The sequence below is a fragment of the Malurus melanocephalus genome, unplaced genomic scaffold (genome assembly GCF_030028575.1).
Source record: "Malurus melanocephalus ecotype Western Australia unplaced genomic scaffold, MMel_1.1 scaffold_494, whole genome shotgun sequence".
Lineage (NCBI taxonomy): Eukaryota > Metazoa > Chordata > Aves > Passeriformes > Maluridae > Malurus > Malurus melanocephalus.
In genome coordinates, this window is record NW_026623726.1 from 285,050 (window position 1) to 312,674 (window position 27,625).

The window sequence follows — 27,625 nt, forward strand, 5'->3', positions numbered from 1 at the left end:
AGCAGGGATCTGATCATCTGGATAAGCAGAACTCAAAATAAAAATGCAGGGCAATATCTGGCAATATTGCAGAATGTTTAGTTCCTATTAAGCATAGTGAGATGACAGTAAAAAATTTTAACTCACATTTGCTAAGTCTGTATTTGCATCCTGAATATTTTTTAACATGTGTTTGTGTACTGCAGGGTAAAATGGGCCCCAGTCTTGTTTGGATCCTCTCTTGAGCCTTTCTGTGTCAGCATCCAAAAGCGAATTACTCATRTTGAATTTGCAATGCAAATTTGACAGAACTGTACTAGTCACATGAAGAATAGAGAATTGTTCAAGAGTTCAAATACTATTCATTAATGTTCTACTGAAGTATTACATATTTTAAATMTGCATTTTGAATGATAGCTTGTGCATAGTTGCAGTCTGAAGTCCAGCTGAAGTACTGGTTTGGGAAAGCCAAAGTAGATCCATGTCTATATACTGAATCAAACTGATCTATGAAGAAGTTTCAGAAAATACTCCCAAAAATACCTCAGAAAACCACCACAATAATTAGAACAAAACTACAATATTAATCAATAATGAATGGCTAAGTATTATGATGTATATTTTGCAATATAAATTCATTTGAATCCTCTGTCTTGAGAACAGTGTGATGAGCAGCACCAGGGAAGGGATCGTCCCCCTGTATTCTGCATTGGTGAGGCCATTATCTTGAGTGGTGCATTCAGTTTTGGGCTCTTCACTATAAAAAGGACATTGAGGTGCTGGAGASTTTCCAGAGAACTCTTATGAGGGATGGCTGAGGGAGYTGGGGGGTTTTAGTCTCAAGCAAAGGATGCTCAGCTGGGATTTCATCGCTGTGCGCAAATCCCTGGCTTGGAGGAGGGCGCGGTGAGGTGGGACCAGTCTCTGCTGTGCCTGAAGTGAGAAGACCAGAGGAAGTGGCTTTAAGCTCGGATAGGAGACATTCAAATTAGGTATCAGATTTTTTTTTTTTTTTCACTGTTTAGGTGCTCAGGCATTTGGAATAGGTTGCCCAGGGAGGTGGTGRAGTCACCATCCCTGGAGATGTTCAGGAGGAGCTGGGTGATGTGGTTTGTGGTTTAGGGTTTACAGCGGCAGTGCTGGCTGAACATTGCACTGGATGATCTTGAAGGTCTCATCCAACCCTGATGATTCCACGATTCTAACTAGATGGTCTTTATGGTCCCTTCCAACCCAACCCCTTCTACGGCTCTATGATTTATTCCACTTGCCAGAGCACAGATCCCTGCTCAGTGACTAACGCAGCCATTTCCACGGACATATCCATGCATTAGAGGCGGCGCGGGGACAGCGCAGCGTCCCTTTATCTCTCATTTCCCCGCTTTCCCCTCAGATGTTGGCTTTCCCCGCCTCTCCCCTCACGCTCCGCGGGTCTCCGCGCCCACAGCGCCCTCGGGCGGCGGCGGCGGCTCCGGGCCCACAGCGGAGCGGAGCGGAGCGGCCTCTGCTCCGCGCAGCGCCCAGCGCCGCTCACAGCGCTCGGCCACGCGGCGCGGCTCGGAACGGCCTGCGAGGAACTGAGTAAATGTTAAAGGAACGTTGAGAGCTCCGTAACCACCTCCGCAACGGATCAGAAGGGCCCGGCCGGTTTGCCGAGGAACAGACCGCGCAGGCTGCAGGACCGAGGCGGAAAACAGCACCAACATGGAAGATCACGATCGGAGCGCGGCGGCTCAGCGATCACCGGCGGTGCCTGAAGACAAGGTCCTTTGAGGCGAACTGCGCAGGCTCGACTCGGCGCGTGTATCCCGGGCAGACCGGCACACACGTGAGCCGGAGCCAGCCCGGCGGCTCCGGGTGACAGCTGCCGCGGCCGCGCTCCCGCCATGTCGCAGACCAGCGACAGCGGCGAGTCCTCGCCGGCCTCTCGGGGCCGCCGCTCGCGCTCGCCGCGCGCCCAGGAGGACGGGGGGGACACGGCGGGCGACAGGCTCCGGCAGCTCAGCATCAACGAGGGCGAGGACCGGGACCGGGACCACAACAGGATGATTCGGATACAGTACCGGAAGCTCATCTCCACCGTGCAGCGTAAGGAGGCGGCGCGGGAAGCKCTGCGGATACGGATGGGGAGTCCGGGCTGGCGGCCGGGGCCCTCCAGGGCTGGCGGCTGCTCCTGGCGTGCGGGGAACTGTTGGGAGCGTTCCCGGGAGCTCCGGGTTCCTTGGGCTCCCGATATTTTGGGTCGAATATGAAATTCGGGTCCCAGGAAGAGTGGAATCGCAGAATCATGTGTTGGTTGGAAGGGGCCTTTCAGGTATTTTCGTTCCAACTGCCTGCCATGGGCAGGGGCACCTTCCACTATCACAGCGTGCTCCRAGCTCCGTCCAGCCTGACCTTGSACACTTCCAGGGATGGGRCAGCCACCCTGTGCCAAGGCCTCCCCAGCCTCACAGTAAAGCATTTCTTCCTGATACCTAAACCTGGTCTCCTTTAGTGTGAAGCCATTCCCTCTTGTCCTGAAAAATCCTTCTGCATCCCCAGGGACAGCGAGGTTATGAGGGATTTAGCTGCACTAACCCACACATGGTGCTTACACTGTCGAGTTTAGAYCTAGAGATGCACTGAAATCCTTGAATTTTGCTTTCATGGTGTCTGAGTTTTAGTTTGAAACTGCACGTACCATTATGTGCCTGGACCAGAAAGTTATTCTTGGGTTTTCCAAAAAATGCTGTGCGGTCTTTAGCATCTCTGTAGACAGGTTTGTGAGTCCTTCTGTATGTGTTTGGATTGTTCTGTTTTCCTCACAAAAAATGGTGYAGTGCTTGTGTGAGTAGCACTGCCAAGTTCAGCAACACATGGGTATAGTTTTCTGAATACTTGATAAACACGTGTAGTTATTTTACAAGATGCTACAATGTAGTTTATGTGTGATCCAGCCTGTTTACARAATTGACCAAGCACATAGTTTCGGGGGCTTGTTTGTTTCTGTCATGGAAATGTCACTAATTTCCCCAGCTCGAGCAAGTTTCACCCGTGAGGGTAACTGATGAATGATCTCTCCCTGCCCTTGTCTAGACCCATGAGCTTTTTGTTTTGTTTTTTTTTCTCCTGGTCCAGCTGAGGATGATGAAGCTTTGATGGGCACCTGCCCCCAATCAGAGTCAAACAAGCTCAGCCTGKCACAGTGCTTCTTGCATTTAAATAGTTCAGGATTTGTGTTGTGTCTTTTCCCACAGAAAATCGAGAAGCTATGTTGAATTCGAAAAGCAACAAACTGACAGAAGCTTTGGAAGAAGCCAATAGACTTTTTGATGGAGGTAAAACAAATTTTGTCGGAGGTAAAAAATGCTGTCTTCAATTTATGTGTTTGGCTAAGCATGAGGTGATGATGCCTCACAAACAAAAGAGGGCAAGAGTAAAGTTGAGGTCCAAGGACTTAATCAGAATTTTTATATGACTTGAAAGAATTATGTTGAGTTGAAGATTGGTTGAATAAGTTTGTGAGAAAATAAATGTTGTTACAGTTTATTTGCTCTTAAAAATACATTTGCTKTATTTTGATTCACTGGAACAATTTAAGTAGAACACATAAAAGATATCAGTATAGAGGGGTTCATTTCACTTGGAGAAGTGAAAGACATGTTGATAAAAAATACATTTGTTCTTCAAAATCATGTGTTACTTTCTCATGGTTTGTTAGTGTAATCCTTTCCTTGTTTTTTAAATGCAAATATTACAAGGATTATGCAAGTGTGTTAGAGGTCATTGTAGTAAAACCATTTCCAAAGTGCTAAAGCCAGGATAGCCCCTGTGCTGAATTTTATTATTTTTATGACAATTTCATATTAATTACCATAAAATCTTTTCTGTAACAGTTTCCCGTGCACGAGAGGCTGCACTGGATGCCCAGTTTCTTGTTCTAGCAAGCAGTATAGGAAAGGAGAAAGCCAATGAGTTACAGTTGGAGATGTCAGCATTTGATTCAGCTGCATTTGCAGAGGACTTGGTAAGTTCTTGGCTCTGAATTTGCCATCAGTTTTACTGGTGATTTGCCCTGAYTGYTACTGAACCATAAAGCCTCAGATTGTCATGGCASTTCTGATGGAATTTAATGCTTTTCCTCTGAATTTCTTTCTGGTTAACATTGTTAATTGTCTTAARCTACGTGTTAAGCATTTGCAGTAGGGTAAATTCTAACTTAAAATGCAGACACCTCTCCCCCATTATTGCACTGCTGCTCTTTCATCACAGTTCAGTCAGTTCATGCCCTCAAGGTCTCCTGCACTTTTTTTGGTTACTCTGCTGTAGTTTCTCAGTAGAAAAGTAGTTTCTTTATCCAGTCCRCTGGTTTCTATGTTTTTGGATAGAGCTGTTGAGATGCTGTACCACTGACATGAAATGGGACTTTGGATCACCTGAATGCTTTCAGACTGGACAGTTTGTCTCTTTGTGCAGTGACTGGGCAGGAGAGTTTGTTCAACACAGCTTTTAGGCAGGCTGCTGATGTTTTTTTCTCCTTGAAAATRCTCTCTTATGTTACAGATGATCAAYGAGGAGTTTTGAGTGTTTGCTTGMGTCTAGAGCTCTACAATCTGAAAAAAGATAAAGTTCAATTTAAAGTTTTTCCTGAATTAGTCTGGACTGGTAGATATAGGGATAGGCCAGATAAATTGTTCTATGGTATTTGAGGGGCTGGGCTTCCTGGGAGTGTGGTGGTCAGAAACGGTGAGACTTCTGAGCTCTGTAGTGCAATATAAGTAATGTTTTGCTACTTCATACATCATTGAAAATGTGCTGGAATCTAAGCAGTTTTACTTACCTATGATTTTTTTTTTATTGCTTGCTGAACACAAGTGTGAACTTGAGTATTTATCTGTTTTCRCAGTATCTTCAGGAAAGTCAAAGTTCTTAGGTAGTGGTATTAAATACTGAATCTATCAGGCAAACACCACGATGCAGCGTTTCACCATGAATGTATCTACTGGTTTGCCTCAAAGTGAATTTTTACTGCAACTTATTTTCTTTTGTAGCTAACCTTCATGGGTATAAATCGCACAGAAGTAGAAGAAACTGATGATCCTGAGGACATTCCAGGCGGGTTTTTACCTAGCGATGCCTGGCAGACAGTGGGACAAGAAGCACTCAAGTACTTAAGAAGAGCACCTACTTTTCACTACATGTAAGTTTCTTCATGGAAATAGTATGAACTGTAGTACAAGATAATGGCTGTGATAGATTCTTACTTTTGATGCCCTGGGCTTGAATTGAGTGTAATCTGAGGTCACAGCAGAGTGTTGACAAGGACTGCGTGGTCCCTGTTCTTCTGGTACAATGAACTCCTCTGTAGCATTCTGCGAGGAACTGCAASGAGTTSTTTTRAAATTAGACGGTCAGGAACGAAATTAAGTCAACCGAGGCAAACTTTGTATCTGAAAACCCGTTATTGGTRAAGGAAAACGAGAAGAGAGAAGTAATTGCCCACAACAGGGGGTTGGAAAAGACAGAAAATGACAAAGGAAAAGGAAAAGGGACGGGAGAGAGAGGGGAGACRGAGGGAGAAARCGGGCGTTACCACCAGCAGGAGCGGGGAGGTGCCGTCGACATCCGCGGGGCGGGGATGTGCTGGGTGCCGGCTGGGAGGTGTGCAGCTGGCGAGAGGCGCGGCTCCCAGGCACCGCTCCCGCCGCTGCCGGACACGCGGTGAGTGGCACTCGGGCACTCGGTCCGGGATCCTGGACAGAGCGGCGGCGGGGATCACAGCCGTGGGTCAGGTCGGAGTTGGGTGGCTCAGGCAGGCGTTGAGCAGGGACACGCAGGGAGGCAGGACAGGCGGCGGCTGGGGCAGGTGAAGGAGTGGGGCGAGGCAGATGCTGCRGTCGAGGCTYGGAGGGCAGCTGGCGTTCCTGCCAAGCACCCAGTGGGAGGGAAGGCTGATGTGCAGGGGTGAAGGAGAGCTAGCGAGGGCAGAAGAGCTAAAAGGCAGAGCCAGGGCAAAAAGAGGCTAGGGCCAGGGCAAGTGGGCCCAGCCGGCGAGCACTGTGAGTTAGCTCAAAAACAAAAAGCACAGTTAAAGCCCCCCAAACCAACGTCAAAAAGCAARTATCTGAGAAGCCCCAGCCCAAAGCTCACAAGTTGGAAAAGCAAGTCAGTAAAAGTCCCAGCCCCCAAAGTTCCGACCAGAAGCTAGYGGTAAAAGCACAAAACCCCCCAGCCAAGAAGCCAGTGGTGCAGTTACTTTCTATGGCACCTGGCTCCTCCCAAAGTCTGCCTGCTGGCAGGAGACAATTGGTCCAGTGGAACCTTCCTGTGCAGTCCATTGGTGGAGACCTCTCACCGTCCCATTGCTGAAGCGTCTCTGGGGGTGCAGTGTCTCCTGCTGACTGCCTGTGCCATGCGAGACGTTGCCAAGTGAAGTCACCCCWGAGACAAGGCTTTGCCCATCTCCTGGCTGTCTCCTGCAAGCCTCATGTGTGCACCCCTTCCCCCACATGCCYCTGACAATCAGTGTTGAGACAAATGAAAGCTAAATTGGCCAGTCCTCTCAGACTGTATTTTAAAAACTTGTGGYAGACCTGAACTTAGAGAAACTCAACAATAGATGAAAAAGAGATAAATAGTGTCTTCAGAGAGTTTTCAGGCAGAAGTGTTTGTAATAAATTCAGATGAGGATATTGGAGGATATGAGCTGTATATTCTGTTTAATTTCTTAATTAGTTTTAAGATAAGTAGATTTGAAGTTTTCAGTCTAAAAAGAAAGTTGGAATAATTGCATACATTTTTCTGCATGTGTTGATATTGGGAGCAACTTTTGTGGCTGGTTCTTCGCAGAAATCTCTAAATGTGGTGAAGCTTTATTTTCAGTTATTGGTCATCACTTTRTACTTTCTTCAGGAGATCCACTTCTCAGTGCAAAGATTCCTGAGCATACAGTGTAAGCCAAATTTGCATGTATGTGTTCTTTGTATTTTGGTTAGGATGGGATCTTTCAAGTCTGAGCCTCCTGTACCAAAGCAACGGATTGAGAGGCAGAAAAAAGCCAGCAGAGGAAAAGCAGAACGGGCAATGCCTGCTCAGGTTTGTAAAGTGTTACCTTTATTAACCCTTTGTTCTGGCACAGTTATTACAAGTGACTTCTAAATCTTTCAGTTTGTGTTGTTTTGGGGTTTGTAATTATGAACTGTAGTATTTGTGATGTCCGACTCTTAAGGGGAAGGGAGCATCCAAGATCCACAGAAGTTTGTGCTGTGCTTATCTCCAGGAGCCAGAACAAAGACGTTTGCCCCAGAAAAGTTCTGCTCTACCTTCATACAGCTCTTTCTCTTGTTCTTTCACAGTGTGTGATTACCAGCACTCCTTGGTTGGTATTGCAAACAATCCTTGGTTGGCTCCTCAGCCAGTGGAAACACATTAGCCCCTTTTCTCATGAGTTTCTGTTAAAAGATTCAGACTTCTTGGTTTGTTTTGTGTGAACAGCAGTATTTCACTGAGTGGAAGGAAATAGAATTTACAGACCAACTGCATRTTCAGAAATAGGGTTCACAAGCTCWTTTTTCAAGTTGTAATGAGCTTACTTGTTCTGATGTCTGTTGCTCTGAAAGGAAACAAAAAAGAAACTTCTTATATTAGTGTGGTTTCCACTTTTTTTTAAAAAAGTGTCTGACAGGGTGTGGCATTTGCAATGAAATGTGGTTAATGGCAGCAAACTAATTAGCTCTCACATAACCACTGTTTTTTCTGCTGTTTCCTTATTCTTTGTAATACGCTGGCAGAAAGGCAAAAGTCTGGGAATACTGAGAGGCTTTTGAAACATGGCAAACATAAACCATGTTGTTACAAGGAAGCTCAGGCTGTCATAATGCCAAGATACAGAGGCAAGTGGTTGTCTTTTGAAAGGCAGCCTTCTCAATCCATATAGTGACAGAAAGGATTTGTTACTCTGTACTGGGAAGAAGAGGAGCTGGAGGGTTTGTGAGGTGCTTGTAAATGATCACCTTCATTAAACTTACAGATTGCAGCACTGTGTAACCCAGCTCCACAAAGCTGTTGAAAAGCAAGTGTACACCTGTATGTGGGCTCAAAATATACAAGCTGGGCCTTTTCCATTCGATATTGTAAAATGGAAATGAAACCCTAAAACTCTTCAAATTTGTCACGTTTGCATAAGTGTGTTTATAATGTTGCATSTAGGGAGAAAAATTCAACTTTTGTGTTATGTGTTCAAAAAAGGTACTTTGCCTATTCTGGTAATTGGTCAACAGTTACTTGAAGTTGATCTTTGTTTCTTTTTCCCAGTTAAAAAAAATGGAGACATCTCATCAGGAAGCTACAGAAAAAGAAGTGGAGAGGGTCTTGAGAATACTGCAAACTCATTTTGAAAATGATCGTAAGTATGATTAAATTAAGTATTAACTGGAGAAAATCAATATTCTCTGTCTTGTATTGTTTGGAGTGGTAAAACTGCAGAGGCGAAATGAGGTGAAGTCTGCAAGTAGAAATCTTTGATGAAGCACATATACCATCTGTGTATTTTTTATGGATGATGATCAGCTGTTGTTTGACTGCAAAGCAAATGTAAATTCTCTCCCCTGATTGATGCCTGTCATTTTTAGAAGGCAGTCAAATAATCACTGTGTATGGATCTGTGGGGGGGAAAGATGAAAGAAAATAATTTACTTTATAGAACTATTAGTTTTTGCAGGCAATTGGGAATTCAGCATTGTAACTAAATTGACAAACATCCTTTTAGCTTTTGACAGGTGTACTTGCTCTTTTAAGTTTGTGTTTACATTAGCTCTGTGTGTACCACCTGTTTGTTTGTTTAACAAAGCCATTTTTGCATCCCCAGCTAATACACCKATTTCCTTCTTTGATCTTGTGATTGATCCAAACTCTTTTGCACACACCATGGAAAACATATTTCATGTGTCCTTCCTTATCAAGGTAAGGCATAACCTGTTCTTGAAATACCACTTTAGATACTAGGATTACCTAGAAATACTGACGTGTTGTATTTCTGGCTTCAATATCGAAGAATTAAAATTTAATTATGAGGAATATTAAGTTACTTACTGCAAACAGTCTGTGATATTTTGGTACTCGAATAAAAAAGAAAACAGTTGACAGACTTATTTTTTTTGTACTGCAATCAATTTACCAACAAAACATTAGTGATACTTTTGCAGTCAATATGCTTTTCAAAAAATATTCTGCCTCACATTTTAGATATAAAGAGTAGTCATAGAGTTCAGAAGAGTTACTGAGGCTGTAGAAAACAAGTGCAATTTATTCTTTTTGAATCCATGGATTTGCACTTTGAACTATGCTTAGTTTGTCTAATAAATAAAATTAATTTTAAAAAAGACAGAAACTGACAAGGATATTTTGACAAACTGAGGTTTTATATTTAATAGAAATGTTACTATGAAGGGTTAGCTCAAGGGTATTTAGAGAATAACAATGATTTTAATAAAGCAAAACTCCTATAATCTAACAGTTGGCCACTGTTCTTTATGGGCTGCCTTCTTTGGCAGAAGTGCTGTATTAAAATAGAATTTAAAATAAAATAAATTTTTTCTTACATGGTATGCCAATGAAGGTTCTTTATCAATATATGTACCAGTTCATAATATGTAATAAGTAAAAATATGACATTTCAGTGCATTATCCTAACTGGAAAGCTCTAAGTTATGAAACTTTAAATCCCACTGTTGTTTAGGATGGTCTTGCAAAAATAAAGCTGGATGAAGATGGATTGCCAATAATAGGTAAAATCTAGCTTTAAAATACTCTGGTATTTGTTACAACATTACATATTATGTGTTCACAAAGTTTTAGGTGTAGTTTTATCTGGGGATATGCAGTGAATGAAGTTGAAGGAATGAAGAGATTTATAAGCAGCTGAAAGGATCGAGTCTTTTCAAGTATCAATATATGGAAAAAAGACCTTATTATGCTGATGGATACATATTAATTCTATTAATAGAAACCAAAGGCTGCCTTTCCTTTTAAGCTGCATTTTTGCTAATAAGCATGTGAACATTGTTAGACTTYGCTGAAAAAAGGTATTTTTGTGTGTAAGAACTCTCTTGTCTYAGAGTTGGAAACTGCTGCAGGTTCAATACAGTTGGAAAGGAAATGTTATCCTGCATAGGAGGTTGGCTTTCATTCCCATGGGATATCAATAGGGTTAGGACGTTGGGGGGATTTTATAAGAAATTACTTAGGTCCTTCTAGGACTCTGCAAAATTTTAATTCCTAACTTTTTAGGAGGTGAGACTAAGGAAATAAGCAGTGCATRGTACAGGCTGTTGATAGAGACTGACTGAGTGGGACATGTAGAATTGATTTTTATGGAGCTTTTGTGTTSCTGGTGGAAACTGACTTTGCAAGTGTAAATTTTGAAAATACTGTGTTTTGATCAGAGCCGACAAAACCGACCAGGGGAGGGGAGGAGGACAACAGAACTGGAGCACGGAACCAGGTCATCGTAACTCTGGACCAGAAAGAATGGAAGGTACCATGGGGARCACTTTGAATCCTCTCTTTTTCTTAAGCTTCTGGGTTCTGTGCTGTTACCTGTGCTGTGGAGAATGGGTTTTCCTGGGTGCAGTAACACTGCCTTTGGCCTTATGGAAACCAGTACAGTCACAAATCCGAGGGGTGTTTGTAGCTGCCAGAAAACAGAATCAGGATAGCCATTCCAGCTTTGATTTTTTGAAGCCTGGTCAGTTTAAGTGCATTTGAGCTGCATACTGACTTGCCTTTACTGTTATACACAAAGCCTGGGTAAATACACTCTCTTGTTTCTTTCCTTGCATACTATATTTGTTTATGGAGGGGAAGTTCTTTGTGCAATTTCCTCATTGTTTGTAATGAGTCTTAGACAAAAAGTAGTTTTGAGCACACATCTATCTCCTCTCGTTTGTCCCTCACTCAGACTATGCAGGAGAAATGTAGTAATTTGAAATAGTGCTTTAGTATCAGAAACTTTATAGCTTGCTTGGTGGTAATTAAATTGAAATAGTTCAGCTCTGGCAACTGACACCTGCTGTCATCTCTAACCAGGAAATCATAGAAATATTTCAGATAACAGAAGCCATGATTACTCCTCTTTCTCAGACAACAGAAGATGAAATGGAGACAGAATAACTACTCAAGTAAGTTCTTTAACTAAATCAAACTTAGTAAGTTCCTTATTCATGTGGAAGAACTTTAGGGAAACCACATGTCACTTAGAAACATAGAACTGTAAGTAGGGTGACTGTAACATCTGGAATTGTGTTCTTGCCCTCTTCATGAAATAAAATGTAATCTAGCCTTGTATGCAGTGATTAGCTGGGAAAAAAACCACCTTTGTTATTGTGTTTGATGGTCTGTTAAGTGATGGACTTGAGTTAATTTTTGGAACTTTATACTCAGCAGCATTGGAAAGGATTCTAGCTTAGTTTTTGTGTTTGATTTCTTAACTTCCTGACAGCTGATGTTGATAATAAAATAGCCTGAAGAAGGACTTAGAGGGACCCTGACTGTCTTCCCTTCCTGCTTCCCTAAAATTCTTTAAATGATAGAACTGAATTCCTTTACTGTCACAGTTGTTTGTCTAGYTCCAGATCTTAATGCATATTGTCTTACTGTCTTCTCTTTTTTTTTTTCTCCTTAGGTGCCTTAAAGAAAATACATCCAAGTGTTTGTTTCAACAGATGTTTTATATGTATATGTTGTAAAATAATTTTTTTTTCTGGAGGACCTTGATACTTTGTATGAACTGCTTTGTTTAGAATCATGGAATGGTTTGGGTTGGAAGGGACATTAAAGATCATCTTGTTCTATACCTTGCCATGGGCAGGGACACCTTCCACTGGACCAGGTTACTCCAAGCCTTGTCCAGCCCGGCCTTGGACACTTCCAGGGCAGCCACAGCTTTTTTGAGCAATGTGAAGTTTAGACTTGTCATGGGGATATTTATCTATTATGTCGCAGTTTACTATTTCATATAAAGTTTACTGGTACTCATGATCTTTCTTAGTAAAAAGGAAAACACTGTGTCCCTTCTTTGCTCCCTTGTCTCTCCCCGGCAGCAGCAAATGGAATTCACATGGTTAACCATTCATTCTGGGATAATCCATTTATACAACTTCATTTTGGGGGCTCAGGAGAGTTGACACTGCCCTGTTGTTCTTACTGTTCTGGAAATACAGGTGTGAGTTTGGAAATTCGGTCTCAATTCGAGAYAGAATAAAGGAAGGGGAAAGTGCTAAATTCCTCCTGTATTTGGTAACYGAGGCAGGCCAGTTTAAAAATATATAAAATCTTGTTCCATTACCAGAAAACGCTCCGTGGAAGAGCTCAGGATTTCTTCYATCCTTTTTTCTGCTGTAGCAGTTGAGGGGGTACACAGGGATCCGTCCAGCCTTGCAGCTTTGTTAGAGTGTATTGTGGGGGGTGCGAAGCTGGTCAGGGGACACGGTGCGAGGAGCAGCAGAGCGGGAAGCGATGTTTTACCGTCAATCCGCCCGCGGGGGAGGCCGGGCCGGGCCGGGCGCGGTGCTGTCTGCAGCCGGGCGGGGGCACTGMGGGGCTGCCGGCGCCATGCCCGCCGCCGTGGTGGAGTACAAGGGCTGGAAGGARGGCTACGGCTGCGGCTACTGCGGCGCGGCGCGGGGCAAGGTGTCCGCGGGTGAGCGGGGTCGGGATGGGCGGAATCGGGCCGGGYYCGGGTCTCCTCAGGGKCTCCTCMGGGGCTCCTCCGGCCGCCTCAGCGCCGCCGCTCTGCCCGCGCCAAACATGGCGGCGCCGCCTCTTCCTGYGCGCGYCSCCCGCGCGCTGCCCGCAGCAAAGATGGCGGCGCTTGGCGCTTCCGGGCGGCCCGGGGCGCTGACCTGAGGCGGGCGGGGATGGCGGCGGCCGGCGGCTCCCCGAGCATCGTCGAGTTCTTCGGCGGGGARGATGGCTACCGCTGCGGCTACTGCAGGAGCGACACCGGCAACCTGTCGCACGGTGCGGGCGGGGCGGGCCGGGAGCGGGGCCGCGGGCGGGCCGCCCCGGGCTGAGGGAGGGCGGCGAGCTTGGAACAGCTCTTACGGCCCGGAGCTCCCCAATGAGCGTGAGGGAACTGACCAGCAATTCTGTGTTGTTTTCCWTGTCTGTTTCTGGGGAGGTGGGAGGTGCAGAGGGGAACTTTGCGCTTGTGTGGTCGCAGAAATACAGTTGATTGAATGCCAAGATTTGTGTTGGGTTTGGGGTTTTTATWCTTAATGTGATTATTGAAGTCAGTAGTTACTGTATTTACGAACATGTCAAATCCCTGAAAGACATTTATGCATAAGTGGCCGTTAGCTATTCAGATTTGCAGTAATCATAGAATCACGGGTTGGTTTGCATAGGAAGGGACATTARAACCCATCCAGTGGGTTTTAATGGGGACATTAAAAGGGACATTAAAACCCATCCMTGCCATAGCAGGGACACCTCCAGCTATCCCAGAGTGTCCCAAACCCCAATGTCCAGCCTGGCCTTGGGCACTGCCAGGGATCCAGGGGCAGCCACAGCTTCTCTGGGCAGCTGGAGCCTCCCCACCCTGACAAAGAACAATTCTTTCCCAATTTCCTGCCTGCTCCTGCTTTCTGGCAGTGTGAATCCATTCCCTGTGTTCTGTCCCTCTATCCCTCCTCCCCAGTTCCTTCTCCAGCTCTCCTGGAGCCTCTTTAGGCACTTTTTAGCTTCTCCAGGTGAGCACCCCCAGCTGTCCCAGACTGTCCCAGAGCAGGGGGGCTCCAGCCAGTTCTGCACAATTTGTTGTATTTTAAAGCTAACCTGTGGTCAGTCAAATGTGTTGCTGCATTATTTATTTCAGGTATGTGGGCACATTCGATGACAGTTCAAGATTACCAGGATCTCATAGACAGAGGATGGCGAAGGTAAATGGAAAAGGAGCATACAAAGCCATGTTGTCAGTTGAGATAAAAGTTGGAATCCACATTTAAAATTTAGATTGGTAGAAACAGGTATAGATACATTAGTAATTGAACTATTTGTCCAGTGCTCTGTGACCTTCTGTAACATGATGCTATGAAACATGAAAATATTCAGTGATTTTAGGTTAATATGGTACTATCAGCAAGGAGCTGAAGAGCTTGCTCTTTGACTTTTGTTACTTCTGTAATATTTTGATGTGATTTTAATGAAAAAAGCTTCATTTGTTTTGTAGTATAAACAACAAAAAATTAAAGCATATTTATAATTCTTTTCAGGAGTGGAAAATATGTCTACAAACCTATCATGAATCAAACRTGTTGTCCTCAATACACAATAAGGTAAGAGACTCAAAATGCACTTTCATAAGGGATTTGACCACTTCAAATCTGTTCCACCATTTTTTTACTGTTTGAAATACATCATGCTTCAAAAGTTTATGTACTTTTAATGATACTTTAGTAATAAATTTATGCTGTTGGGTTTGTGCAAAGGGACATGAGCCACTCTGGGRTATTTTCCTGTGAGGAAACTTGTCTCTAACTTACAAACACCACTTTAGCAGCCCAAATACGGGAGACTTACACTCATATTTTAATGATTATAGAGGTACACACTCAAACRTGCCATAAGGACTGATATTATTCAGTGCATGACAATGTAATTTCATTAACTCAAAAGTGCTGATAAAATATTTGACCACTTAATATAGGCAAACTTAAGAAAAAAATAGAAATTGCAGATAGATTATAACTTTTATAAGTGGCTCCTTAACTTTTTTCTTTTTTCCCTGAATCTTTCACAAAAGAAATGGTCTTTTTATCTATTTTAGGTGCCAGGCTTTGCATTTTCAGGCCTCTAAATCTCACAAGAAAGTTCTGAAGAAAATGTTGAAATTCATTTCCAAAGGAGATGTTTCGAAAGTAGCGAGTGAAGGTAAGAAGCTCTTGAGTGTTTGAAAACCAATTCTGATGTGTAGAAGGAGGATTAAATACCTGATGGAGTGGTCARATGGGCTTTGAATTTTGTGTGTAGACCTCTGGCAGTGTTTTGAATCAAGGGCACTTAAATAGCCTGGAGGCCAGATTGTGCAGGTGACTTTGGTTATTGAAGAAAATATTTCCTGGCTTTTCCCATAGACCAGCTTTTTATCCTGGGCATGTCCTTACTTTGTAGCTGCGTGCTGTRGAGAATTAGATGCTGTTTTTACTTCTGTTATGAAACTGATAATCTGGGGAGGACTAATCAGAACAGCTGGTGGCAGAGAAAAGGAAGAGCAAACAAAGAAGGTTTTTCCAGGTGACGGAACAGTCRCCCTCCATTTATCCAGCACCAGTGATTCTCTGTGGTGGAACTCGTGTTTGAATCATTATAATTTGCCTCTTTTCTATGTATATGTAATATGCTAGGCTTTTAGATCTTCGTTTTTTTTTTGTTTTTGTTTGATTCAGAAGTAGCTGAAAATAGCTGACTGTCCAATTTTAGTAGAGTAAATAAAACTGTTYTCATAAATGAGTTGGTGTTCATAACTTGGGGCCATAAAGGAAACTTTATTTTCAGACTATTGCAACAGCCACTTTGTCTGTTGGATAAAGACTTGTAAAATTGGAAAATAGTTAAATTAATATTAATTTGAATTGTGCAAAGTATGAGCTGTGGTTGTACAGAGAAAAATTCCCTCATGCAGGGTATCATTATTTACAGAAGAGCCGATGGACTCCCATATAGAGGATGTGGCCACGTGTGATTTTCCATACAAGAGTGAGTCTCAAGTCAGTCAGTCTGAACTGACTCCCTTGGCTGTGGATCACGCTGAGGGAGTGGACAATGAAGATAAGGACTCAGGAGAAACAAAAGGAGAGGGGAATGTGCAGAAGGTGGAACCGGATTCTGTTCAGATCTGTGCAGACAAAGACACACCAGTCCCTGCAGAACCATCACRTTCAGCTAAAGCTGTTCATGCACCACCTAAACCAGGTAATCACGTTTCTGCTAGTAATTAGAATATGCTATCATTTCACATCTTCTTGAAATCCCTTCATTTTATCTTGCTTAGTAAATTAATAATTATTTTACTTTATTCTTCGCAATGTATGGGATTGCAGTGAAAATTGAGAGGTGCTGGATGTTACTTGTCATATTTTAATTTCTATTTTATTACAGTAAAAGATTACTTTACCTTCCTATCCTCACCTTAAGTAAGACTGAATCTCTGGGAWCTGAAACTCCAAAGGAGGGAGATTGAGAGTAGAACTTTTTTATGATGAGGGTGGGCAGGCCTTGGCACAGGGTGCCCAGAGAAGCTGTGGCTGCCCCTGGATCCCTGGCAGTGTCCCAGGCCAGGCTGGACACTGGGGCTGGGAGCAGCCTGGGACAGTGGAAGGTGTCCCTGCCATGGCAGGGGTGGAATGAGATGAGTTTTAAGGTTGCTTCCTGCCCAAACCATTCTGTGATTCAATGGCTGCCTTCTTTAGGGATATGGGTGATTTCTGGAAGGAAGGTGCTAAGGGGTGGGTGGATTATTGCSAGAATAATTCATTGAAGGTAGAATTGCTCTCAGACACTTGGTATCTCAGAGGCTATGGGTAAGGCAGCCTTGTCTTAACAGATCGTGTTTCCTCTTTTGCTTAGCCTGTTTTGGGAAATAAAGGGGATTTTCTGAATTGTGTTAACTGGTGAGTGATGGTAGGGAAAATCCTGGTGGAGACTTGTGGCTTCAGAGTTTCTGCCTKTGTTGGGACATCGTACTGATTCCTGATTTCACCTGTTGCATGTTGTATGACAATTGAGGAGAACAAAGTACTTTGGTCTCTTTCTATAGCATGGCTGATTTCAAGTAAAATAATGTTTTTCCTTAATAAATGCTCATCCTTACTGGATCTGATGTTCACCAGCTTAATAATCAATTTTTGCATTTAAATGAAAAGGAAAGTTTTCAGAAAGGCTTGATCAGAAAAAACAGTAGTGTTGCACAGAACTCTTACATACTCCTGGAAAACTATTGCAGAATTATTAAAACTGTATTTTATRTTTTGTTTTTATACAAACCCTTATATAGTTGATCAATTCTATGTCTTTTATTATGCAAATTTTCGAAGCTCTCTTGTTTTTAAATAATAAATGGAAAACTTTGGCCTATGTAAATTTAGTATTGGAAAGAAATGAAGTTGCTCTTGACAGCAGATGGCAGACTTGGGTAAAGAATAGGAATGTGAAAACCTGCCAGTGCATTGGAAAAGGTGAGGTGAGGTCTTCGGGTTAAGAATAGCTTTGGGTCAAAGTGTAAACACTGGAAATGCAGATGAGTAACATTRTAGTGCATTTCAGAAAAAGAGAATTTACTTTTACAGAAGTGTTCATTAGTGTGCTTCTTTCTGGAGGTTTTAAAGGAAATATAAAAATGAGTAAGAAATTAATCAGAAAGCTTATTTAATGATTTTTTTTTTATGCTAGCTGGTGTCACAGGTCAAATTTAGTTTAAAACTTTCCAGACAGAAAGATGTTTAGTTTTCGTCTTGGAAAATGTAGACTTAACCTGTAGAAAGATTGTTTAATTGCATTTTTATTCCTTTATAAACAAAACAGGTCACTGTCCCTAGGAATAATGGTCTGTTTCTGCACAGTTTCAGATAGAAAAGAAGGTTTGCTTATGTCTGTGTAGGCACAGTCACTGCTTCAAGAAGTTTCTCTTACTRACTTAGAGCAGATACGAGACATGAAACAGATCCTGATACAGATGAAATCCTCATTCTTCMAATGTATCATCAGTGTTTTAAATAAACTCTTCCTCTGACTTGTTTGCCTGAGGACAGGTCACAGTGTCTGTAATTCCCTCGTGTCTGTGGATTTAAAACTTGTACCTATTTAGTAAAAAACAAATGGATCAAAATGGGAAATAATGCATAGGTTTGACTTCTCCTATTAGAAAATACCATTTCGCAAATAGAATTTTAGAAATGGTTGATCTGTTAAACTGATAAAAGTGAATTGATTAATTAAAACCAGACAATCTGAAGATCATTTTAAGCAAAGGTGCAAACTTCTGTGGCCTGTTACTCTTCCATTACATCACCTTAGTAGTGTTAGCAATATTTCTACATCCTGCCTATGAATTCCAACTGACAAAAAATAAGTGCTTTGTTTTGGGGTGCAGAAGTCTGTGGTGTARCCACATGGGCTTTGAATCCAGAACAGTTCTCTGTGAATTTGACTGCAAGGTTTTGTGGTTGTATTTTTGTCCTTCAGTATTTCARGCTTTTAAATACCCTTGGCTTTGGGGTGAAATGGTCAAGGTGAATCCAGATTAAAGTACTGCATTAAATAGCTGTGGAAGAATCAGTGCATTAGCTTGGCATCAGGTGCTGGTAGCTGTAAGTGTGAAAGGCCATGTTGAGGTCAGAGCACAGTCTGCAATAAATGGTGATTTTAGCCATTTCTTTTCAGGGATTAGATAAGAGCTGCTTGTTTGTTTTTAAATGTGGTGTTTAACTCTTTGCCTGTGCCCTTGTAGGGAAAGGGGCTGATCTGAGCAAGCCCCTGTGTCGGAAAGCAAAGGACATAAGGAAAGAGAGAAAACTACAGAAACTCCTGCAGAACCAGATGGGCACATTAGAAGGCTCTCAAGGAGATCAAGCTTTCCTCTTGCAAAACTCTAAATCTAAAACAAAYCAACCTAAAAACATTGAAGACTTTGTTTTTGCTCCTTTGCCTGATGATGCACAACACAAATTAGAGGTAATGTCTTGTTCACTGTCATTGGGAATCAAGAAAAAGTCTAGTTAAGGAGTTTTTGAAAATCTTAGATCTATATTTATGACTTTATGGAGTAGTTGTGGTTTAAATCTTGAATTATATATGATTCTGGATGGTTATATAGGTGTAAATATGCAAAATAGGTGTGTATATATGTATATTAAAAAWATATATATATAAAGGACACASGTATGGTGTAGCTGGGCTCTGTTTAACCACTGGAGGGTACTCTTGCACTGCARTCAGTCCTAGCAGAGGCCAGTTCAGCTATTAAAATAACTTGCAAATTAATTTCATACAGTCTGATGTAAAAATGAAAGACTTTGAATTAAGTGAATATTGAATTATGAGAGAAATTCAGTATTTAGGTTTGCAGTATATGAATACTTAAACTGTCTAAGGTAATGAAACGTGACAAGGAAGCAGTAACTACATAAAAGTAAATAGATAACAAGGTAGTTGCTCTTTACATATGTCATTGGTCCATGTTGGTGTCTTTGAAAGCTGTAAAAATGAGAGTAAAAAGTTTGCTCAATACACTGGTTGCCTCTACCTCTGTTAGAGACAGTAATCTGGAAGACTTTTGGACTTTCTAACATTTGTTAATCGTAAAACCATTTTTCRTGTTATTTTTTCCATAACTTGGAAAACTAGCCAAATATGAGTATTTTCCTGATAATTTTCAGTGATAGTGCTGGAAATGAAAATATTTACTGACTAGAAGCCRTGAAATTGATCCATCTCCCTAACTCCATCACATTTTCTGATGAGTTGCTTAACACATGCATGATGTTCATTTGTCTGAACATCTTCATTTAGTGCAGAAAGCATTGAAAGGATTAAAAAGGAATTTGTTCTTTGTGAAAATAGAACAATTCTGAAAATTATTTAGCTTTTGAAATTAATATGACCTTAAATATATTTGAAAAGACATGCACTTCTGCTCATGTGGTAGCATTCTTTTGCTTAGGGGGAAATAATTTTTACTAATAACTATTCTTAATTTAKAGATTATTTTTTAAAATTACTTCATTTTTGTGTGTTTAACAGTGAGAGTGTGAACACGATAACTCCTTATTATCATTAACTTGTAGTTGAGTATGGAAACTGCTTCCTCTTTCAATTTCAAAAATACCAAGAAGTCTCTTTGGGATTAGTTGCCATGAAAACATGGTCTTTGGATGAAAAACAGAGATCTGAGTCTTCCAAGTCTTTCGAATATTTTTCARTGTAGTGTGAGACTACAAGAGAATATTTTAATTAGCACAGAAAATCTCTTTAAAATGATGGTCTGCTACCATCTGATGATATTATTGTGTAGTTCTTCTATAGAAATTGTAGTTAATTTGCAGTTTAAAAGCCTTCTTTATTCAGTGTAAATAAAAAATGCTTCAGTAGCTGAAGAATTAGAAGGCCATTTGCTAATATTAATTAAATTGTGATKGCCCTTATGGTGGAGGTTAAAATTTCTCTCTGTTGTGATGTTTGTGTTATGAATAAATATATATTTGTTGCATGATATTTTAATAATAAATGTGTTTAACTTCTTCTGAAGGTGAGGGTGGTGAGATCATCTCCACCAAGTTCACAGTTCAAAGCCACATTTCAGGAGTCTTACCAGGTCTATAAACGTTACCAGATGGTTATTCACAAGGACCCACCTGATAAACCAACCATAAATCAGGTCAGAAGGCCAAATTTAATTTTATGCAAAGCTTCCTCTCCATTTCACAGGTCCTGTTTCTAGGAGAAACAAATGTGGACTTTATATCCATTTTATATTCAGGAGCTTGTAAAATACTGTATCCAATAAAATCAWCATCCTGAAAGTGCAAACTTTTGAAATCTCTTCATGAGTGTTGCAGAGATTTGGTTTTAGTGCAGGCAGAAAAGTTATGGATGTTACAAGGGGATGCTGTTGGGTAAGAGATGGAGAGGGTGAGGYTTTTGGAGACAGAGATGAGCCTTAAAAATACAAATCTCTTCAAAACTAAATCCAGCTGGATCCTCAGCCTCATAACTGGTCTCGTTGGCTTTGGTTTGAATGCTTCCATAAGAAGGATACAATGATCAGGGCCAACACGAGAGCAAAAGTTTATCATACACACAAATTGTTGGTTTAAGGTTCACCAGAATTAAATAATTCTCTTCACTTTCAATTTAAGCCTTTAAAAAAGTGGTTTCTGCACTCCTAAATTACACTTCATTGCTGGTTCTTACACCCACACCAGGTGGGGTGTAAGAATGAACTGTCAGATGTTACCTCTCTACTACTATAAGCAAAAAAAAATACAGTTAATTTGGAGAAACAGTATACGTAGCTAGAATAAGTAATTTTTGAACCAGGGCAGTGAGTGATRTGCCATTAAAAATATAACATTTTAGAAGTTCTTGAGACTGTACAATGAAACTAAAATTTGTTAGATAGTAGCAAAAGTAGGAAGTTTTCTTACTTTTAAGGCAAAAAACTGACTTCAGAGGCTTTGAAGTGGATAGGAGGAGATCTTTCACTAGCCTGACCTTCAGAAGCAGATTAGCTGATGATATGCACTCAAACCAGAATTTATTTCCCTTGCTCTGAAGGTGAGGTTAGTACCTGTCTCCTTTGAGGACCCCCAGTTCAAATCATCCTTCAGCCAATCTGCCTCTTTATTTGCCAAGTATCAGATGTCTGTACACAAGGACACACCTTCTGACTGTGGGGAAAACGAGGTACAGTTCACTGCATGCACCTTTCTGAAAACAGCTTCTTAAAATATGCACTTAAATGGTGGGAGATGGTGTCTCTCTGAGCGATTCTGAATATTAAAATATTGAAATTGCCATWTGTGAGGGAAAGCATTGAGTGTTTTAGTGAACTTCTGTGGTGGGCTGCAGACCAGGGGTAACTGAGCTGAAGAGGGAGGGATTAAACATGATTTGTAGTGGTTGTGGATGGAGATTTCCATTGGAAATAGAATGATGGTATGGAAGTAGGTTTTATGATGGCAAAATCATCTTCTGCCTTAAAGTCCTTTGGTACCTTTTCTATGTTTCTCCTTAATTTTTTGTGGTTTTTGCATAATGTAACAGGTGAAGGTTTTAAAAATCTSAGTTTTATTCCCATTCCATTGCTAAGCATGCTACTCAACTGGAACTCACCTTTACAGAATAGTACAAAAATATCTCCCCAGCTGATCCTATGAGGTTCAGTGACAGGACATTCCATATGAATAAAACCTACTTTAAAAATGGTGTTTACAGGAGRCTAATCCTAATCTAATAAATTAAAAATAATTTAAAATAGTTTAAAATAATGTAAAAGAATTTAGAAGAATTTAAAAGAATTTAAAATACTTGTGGGGTTCTGAACAAGCAGCAGTTCTCCAKTTCTCTGGCAGGTGGCACAACCTCTTCATTGGCAAAATGTTGAAATTGCTGCCTCAGATCTCTCATTTCTTTCTACTGCAGATGTGCAGCTTTAATATTGGTCAAGTAATCAGGCTTTTCTGTTCTTGAGAGTGAACTACCTGCAGAAGTGAAACCTTGTGAACTGGGGCTGTTTTCCAGGTAGAATTGTAAAACCACATCATAATTTTTGGCTTTAGTTCAAAAGTGTAAGGAGAGCTTTTTTTTTTTTTGTGAGATGTCTGTAATGCTACTCTGGAAAGCCATAAAATCCATTTCACTTTGTTTTCTAAAATAATAGGTCTCATAACAATAAGTAGTAGTCTCTGCCCTTTCTATAATTGCTGACACAAATGGGTTTAATTATAATAATGTAAGAATTGGAGGCAGGCCAAGAGAGATTGAGCTATTTACTAGATTTGTACCAAGTCTTACCTGGTCTGATGGRAAACTTGATTTTTCTGCTATGATGGAAGTATTTTGGTCTAGAAAAGTGTGTTAAGGACGGTGAGGTTTCCACCAGCCTGAGGTGCAAAGGCTGTGCTGGGAATTGTTGAATAAGAAGGAGATAAGTTTCTGCTTTTAGGAATAAATGTATTCTTGTTATAGTTGTTGGAAAATATGAGAGGAATTAGGGGGAACCTCAGTAGACTGTGAAGTATGAAAGTATAAATAGCTGTGAATGAGGTAAGATAGAATTGTGGAAAAAAGGTGTATCCCTGCCTGTTGGAGAACTTTATCCAAGTTTACTCCTGAATTAGCAAAGTTCCTGAACTGCTCATTTTTGGAAGCTCTGAAAACAATCCTGTTTTGTATTTGTCCCATTCTTCACGTTTCTTCTGTCCCTTTATGAAAGTGCTGGATGTGGATCTTTATCCTTTATCTCAGGTCCAAAAGGATGGGCACCATGTCCCATTCCCAGTGTAAAGTTGTTACTAGTTTTTGTTTTCTGTTGTTTTGTTTTGGGGTTTTTTTTGTGGGTTTTTTTTGTTGTTGTTGTTGTTTTTTTCTGTTATTTTTGTTTTTCTTGTTTTCTTGTTTGTTGTTTTTAAAGCAGTGGAAGATATCATCATGCTTAGCATGAGGAGCTGTGTCTGTAACATACAAAACCCCACAAATATAATCAATTGCAAAGATTTGTTTGGATTATTTCCTGTTTTATTGGCAGTTGTATTTATTTTGTGAAATGAGTCAAGCTATAAGGAAAAGTAATTCAAATCACAAAAGCTTTAAAAAACAGAAAAGGAGACTTCTCTAATGAACAGAGAGATGAGAGTAGGCTGAGCATCTTTATATTGAATAAACCTTGTTTCCCTGTATTATCAGATGGAGCATAAAGTACAGGGCTTCATCAGTAGATCAAGAGTAAAATAATTATGAAAAAAAATCACGTGAGTGGGGGTTTGTCTATTTTTTTTCTTTTATCATTAGAAAAATAACAAATGCTGATACAGCGCTGTTGTAAGAATTCGTGCACAGAGAAATAGATAAATATGGATTTGGAGTATTTTTTTTTTAATTTGTGTAACTTTTAATAGTATTTGGATATATTTCTGGGAGAAAATGTGTAGGTTAATATATAGGAGAATGATCTGAGAATAATAAAAATGAACTTGTGTCTTGTATAATCCCAARATTTGATTTTTTGGATGAGACCAGAATTTAAGGAGCTGTGTCTTTGCTTTGCCAAGAGCAATCCTTATGTGCAAATATTTTAACTCTTGCTCAACAGCAAAAATCCCTGTTTCTGGGTAAGAAATGCAGGGAGGGTCTTGCAGAATACAAATCACCTGGAAGGTGTTGCGATCCAACTCTACCCCAGCTTCAGGATGATTTATAAATGTGGAGATGGGTACTTTAAAACATTTTTCCACCTGAATCTCTTTTGTGTTTTAGATGAAATGATATTATGGATGAAATTAAAGATACAGGTTTGGAACTGTGGAGGTTTGGAGGCAGAGATTTTGGATGAAACAAATACAGTCAAAACATTTTTTGGCCTTTTCATCCCTAGAAAGAAATTTTGTGACCCCAATGAAATAACCAGTGGCTAATTTGGATAGAATAGCAGTTCTTTTTAATGAAGTATCATCAGAGGCATCCCATTTCTGGCTCAGTGTCAGAATCCTCAAGTCTTTTTACAGCAATTTTTGTCTTTAAGAAATACARCTGAAATGTAACTGAAMCAAGCAATGTGGCAGCTACACCAGTTAGAAAACATTTCCATAAAAGATCATAAAAATTCTACAGTAGTTTCCAGAAAGAGCAAGAGTGGAACAGTTGATTGTTGTTKAGACCTCCTGAAGCAAACGTCGTATTTAACTTTTCACAAGGGTTTCATAATGACAAACTTGTAGAAAAACAGTATCTGTCTGTTCCCTCTGTGAAAGTAGYTGGACTCTCTCTTTGCTTTGTGCTTAGCTAAATATTTGTCTTGGAAGAAAAGAATTTCAGGACACACAAAAGATACACTGTTTGGAAAGGTGCAAAAAATTACTGAAATACGTATAGTGGGTTGTTTTCTTTCTCCCCCCTTTTTTTTTTTCTTTTTAATTGCTTCCCAGGAATCCACTTGAACTAATAGAGAAAAATGAGTGAGTAGTCTGGGAAATGGCAAAGAGCACATTCTGATCAGCTCCAAACTTGTATCAGTGGCAAACTTTTAGGTCTTTCTAACCTATTTCAGGTTAGAAAAACTAGAGAGAGAGTGCTTAAAAATCAATAGCCTTTGTGGTTATTTTTAACCTACTGCACATTTTTATACTGCTCGTGGAAGCCATGGCAGAACATCTCACTGCAGTGAACTTGCACTTCACATTCTGGTGGCTCTGACTCAAAGGCTTAAAATGAATATTTCTATACCACCCCAATCCCTTCTGTTTATTTGTGTGCACTGCAGTGCTGTGGGTTGATGGATTTTATAAAGAAATGCCTGTCAGAGCCAAAGAATTTAGGCATCCAGACAATTAAGTAACTTCTCCACAGTCATATAATTTCAGCTCAGATTCTTTTTGTRTCTCAGTGTATATTGTCCTTCTTGATCTTGCCACTGCATTTTCTAAATCCATGTAAAATTAAATGATCTTTACTGTAGGACTGATAAACCTCCAGTATGCTCAGAGGAAGTTTCTTCTGAGTGAGGAAGCCAAGTGACTTGTTACTCCATAAAGGAATTGAAATTGTGACTGAAATGGATCAGCAATTATTTCATTAGTCCCATTCTTGCACTGAAAACTACATTTGAGACATGCATTTAAGTTTTAAATCTCTCTTTCCTTAAAKACTATGTTTTGAAGGCACTTTCTTCACCATCAGTTCTGTGTATATCTCTGAAACTGTTGTTTTAGATTGCCTGTATTTTTGTAAGGAATTGTTGAAAATGTTTCATAGAGCCCCCCAGGGATAAGTCTTTGATCCCTCTGCAGGGCTTTAGTTTATTGCCAGTTCAGGGGTGCTTTGGCACCATCTTTTCCTGTAAAAATGCTACATTTTGTTCCATTTTTCTGATTTCTACACATAGCTAAAGAATTTTGTTCGTTTTTCATCTCAATTTCGATGTGTTTTTCCTAAATACTTCATTTTTTTTGTCTGTTTTTTTTATTTGTTTGGTTTGGGTTCTTTTTCCTGGGAGGGGTTTTTAGCTGGTGGTTCTAATCTTACTGAAAGTCTGACTCTTTTTTACTTTTTCACTGCACAGCCTTATGGTTAATATTGATTCTAATAGTCTGTTTTGGGTAAGGAAGATTATTTCAGTTAAAATATAGCAGCACAGAGGTGATGCACTGGATTTGTACATTTTATGACTTGTCATTATTTTGTATTTTATTATGAGCCTGGCACATCTATAAAAAATAAAGCAACCAAATTCTTTGGTTTGTTTTAATCCTATTCAGGGATTTGCTTTAATAAAACCAAAAGAAGGAAGGCCCAAATCCCAWATTCATTGCTCACCCTTCTGTGCCCCAAGAAAAAGGACAAGTGCTCCATTTTCCTTGACAGTGAATTGCAAATACGAGCAAACTCTTAACACTGTCAAAGGGGAAATGATAAATGAAGTTTTTTGTGATGGCTTCTGTTGGAATATCTCAGATAATTGCACARTTCCTGCTGGTGACACCTGGAAGGTTTCCTGAGAAGGCCCTGGTGTCCTTGTGTGACATCAGGAACCTTCACTTCCAGAAATCCCTGCGAAACCCATTCTACTTTAGCCCCTGAATGTCCTCCCCCTGTGTAAAGGGAGCAGATGTTAACACTTGAGTTTATTACCTCTTTTTAAAGCTGTGCACGTGCTTTTACTCCAGCAAGCAGCTTTGGGCTGAACACAACCTGTCTTTTATTTTTTCTGTCTTTTTTTCTCTGATTTCATTCTCAGTGATGTGTTCCTCACTTGGTTTTATTAATTATGTTTAAATTCCCYGTTGTTGAGTTGATTCTTTCTGGCAGCTGTAATTAGTTTCCACCAAAGTAAAAATGATGTGGATTTCTAATGTATTATATAGCTTTTAAAAGTTTATGTAGATCAGTTGGAAATTAAAATCAGAAAAACATGCCTTTGTGAAAGGAATTTTAATTGTGCTTGTGTGACATGTTGAGTTATTTTGCATGGAACATCAGCTTTTGGCTGTATTTCTTTCATGGTTTATTGAGTAATTTTTAATTGTGCTCATAATAATCCTGCAGCATGAGATGAGTTTGTTAATTTAGAAACCAAATTTAATGTTTTCTTCTTTTTAAATAAATGTATCAACTAGTTTAAGAAAATTTTCTAATCTCATACTTTACCAGGTATTGTCAGGTGAAATAATTTAGAACAAGACTTGCCATGKTTTTTTGCCCTGAAGATTGTGATAAATGCAAGTGCAGCTAAGACTTTTTTTCCTAGCATCTGTAACAGCAGAAGCTATGCTTAAGTACATTTAAAAAGTCCCCCTTCACCCTCAGAGCCAAGGGATTGGACAGCAGGGCCTGGAGAATTGATAAAACTATTTAAAAAGTGTCGTGGGCTCRGTGATCTCACCATAGGGTTCAGGTTGCACTGTAAGGCTAAAGTTACAGGTTAAAAACTATTGGGGGTCTTCTGACATGAAAATCCATAGCACATGTTTTATTTTCTCTGGATCCTGCACTTTCTGAAACCACTGGCTGTAAGGCCTGGTACACTCACCGTGTAGGAATTTGTAACTCTGCATTTTTATTACAGGAAAATAATAATTTAAAATTTTAATTACCTTGTTTTCTCTTTAAATATTATCAGTGTTTTTTCCTATCCACCAAACCAAAATAATTTTAGAACTTAATTAAGATACCACAGTCATTTGTTTTTCCAAACCCTGGGTAATTTAGAGTAGTAGTGACTAGATCTGAAATGGTAAATTATAGGAAATGCACGATCCCCTTCACCATCACCATATAGAAATTCAGTGTTCTTCCATAAAGTCTGTCCATAGATTTCCCATCCATCCATAGATCAGCAAGATAAGCAAGATGAGGCAGAAGATTTTTGTATTCCCCTTTTATTAATCTCAAAACTCAATGG

The 27,625-nt window shown here is 40.3% G+C and overlaps 2 protein-coding genes across 5 annotated transcripts in view; both read left to right on the forward strand.

Annotated features, from left to right (window-relative positions):
- The first annotated feature begins 1,531 nt into the window (after positions 1 to 1,531).
- Positions 1,532 to 11,724, forward strand: NSMCE4A (NSE4 homolog A, SMC5-SMC6 complex component). The gene is made up of 11 exons (XM_057381171.1): positions 1,532 to 2,067; positions 3,216 to 3,296; positions 3,855 to 3,985; positions 5,010 to 5,158; positions 6,954 to 7,053; positions 8,272 to 8,362; positions 8,825 to 8,919; positions 9,695 to 9,743; positions 10,401 to 10,492; positions 11,044 to 11,135; positions 11,639 to 11,724. The coding sequence occupies exons 1-10, from the start codon at positions 1,866 to 1,868 to the stop codon at positions 11,125 to 11,127; spliced, it is 1,074 nt and encodes a 357-aa protein (XP_057237154.1). The 5' UTR covers positions 1,532 to 1,865; the 3' UTR covers positions 11,128 to 11,135; positions 11,639 to 11,724.
- Positions 11,725 to 12,537: 813 nt separating this feature from the next.
- The window catches only part of ATE1 (arginyltransferase 1), a 65,260-nt gene continuing 50,172 nt past the window's right edge, over positions 12,538 to 27,625 (forward strand). Inside the window, exons 1-7 of one of the 4 annotated variants that reach the window (XM_057381166.1) lie at positions 12,538 to 12,655; positions 13,832 to 13,895; positions 14,229 to 14,291; positions 14,783 to 14,886; positions 15,655 to 15,927; positions 18,461 to 18,684; positions 20,258 to 20,386. In XM_057381166.1, coding sequence (XP_057237149.1) covers positions 12,568 to 12,655; positions 13,832 to 13,895; positions 14,229 to 14,291; positions 14,783 to 14,886; positions 15,655 to 15,927; positions 18,461 to 18,684; positions 20,258 to 20,386 — 945 coding nt within the window. In that variant the 5' untranslated portion in view covers positions 12,538 to 12,567. Of the gene's footprint in view, positions 12,656 to 12,814; positions 12,976 to 13,831; positions 13,896 to 14,228; positions 14,292 to 14,782; positions 14,887 to 15,654; positions 15,928 to 18,460; positions 18,685 to 20,257; positions 20,387 to 21,285; positions 21,415 to 27,625 lie in introns of those variants that run through there. The other 3 variants (XM_057381167.1, XM_057381168.1, XM_057381170.1) reach the window with 3 other exon arrangements.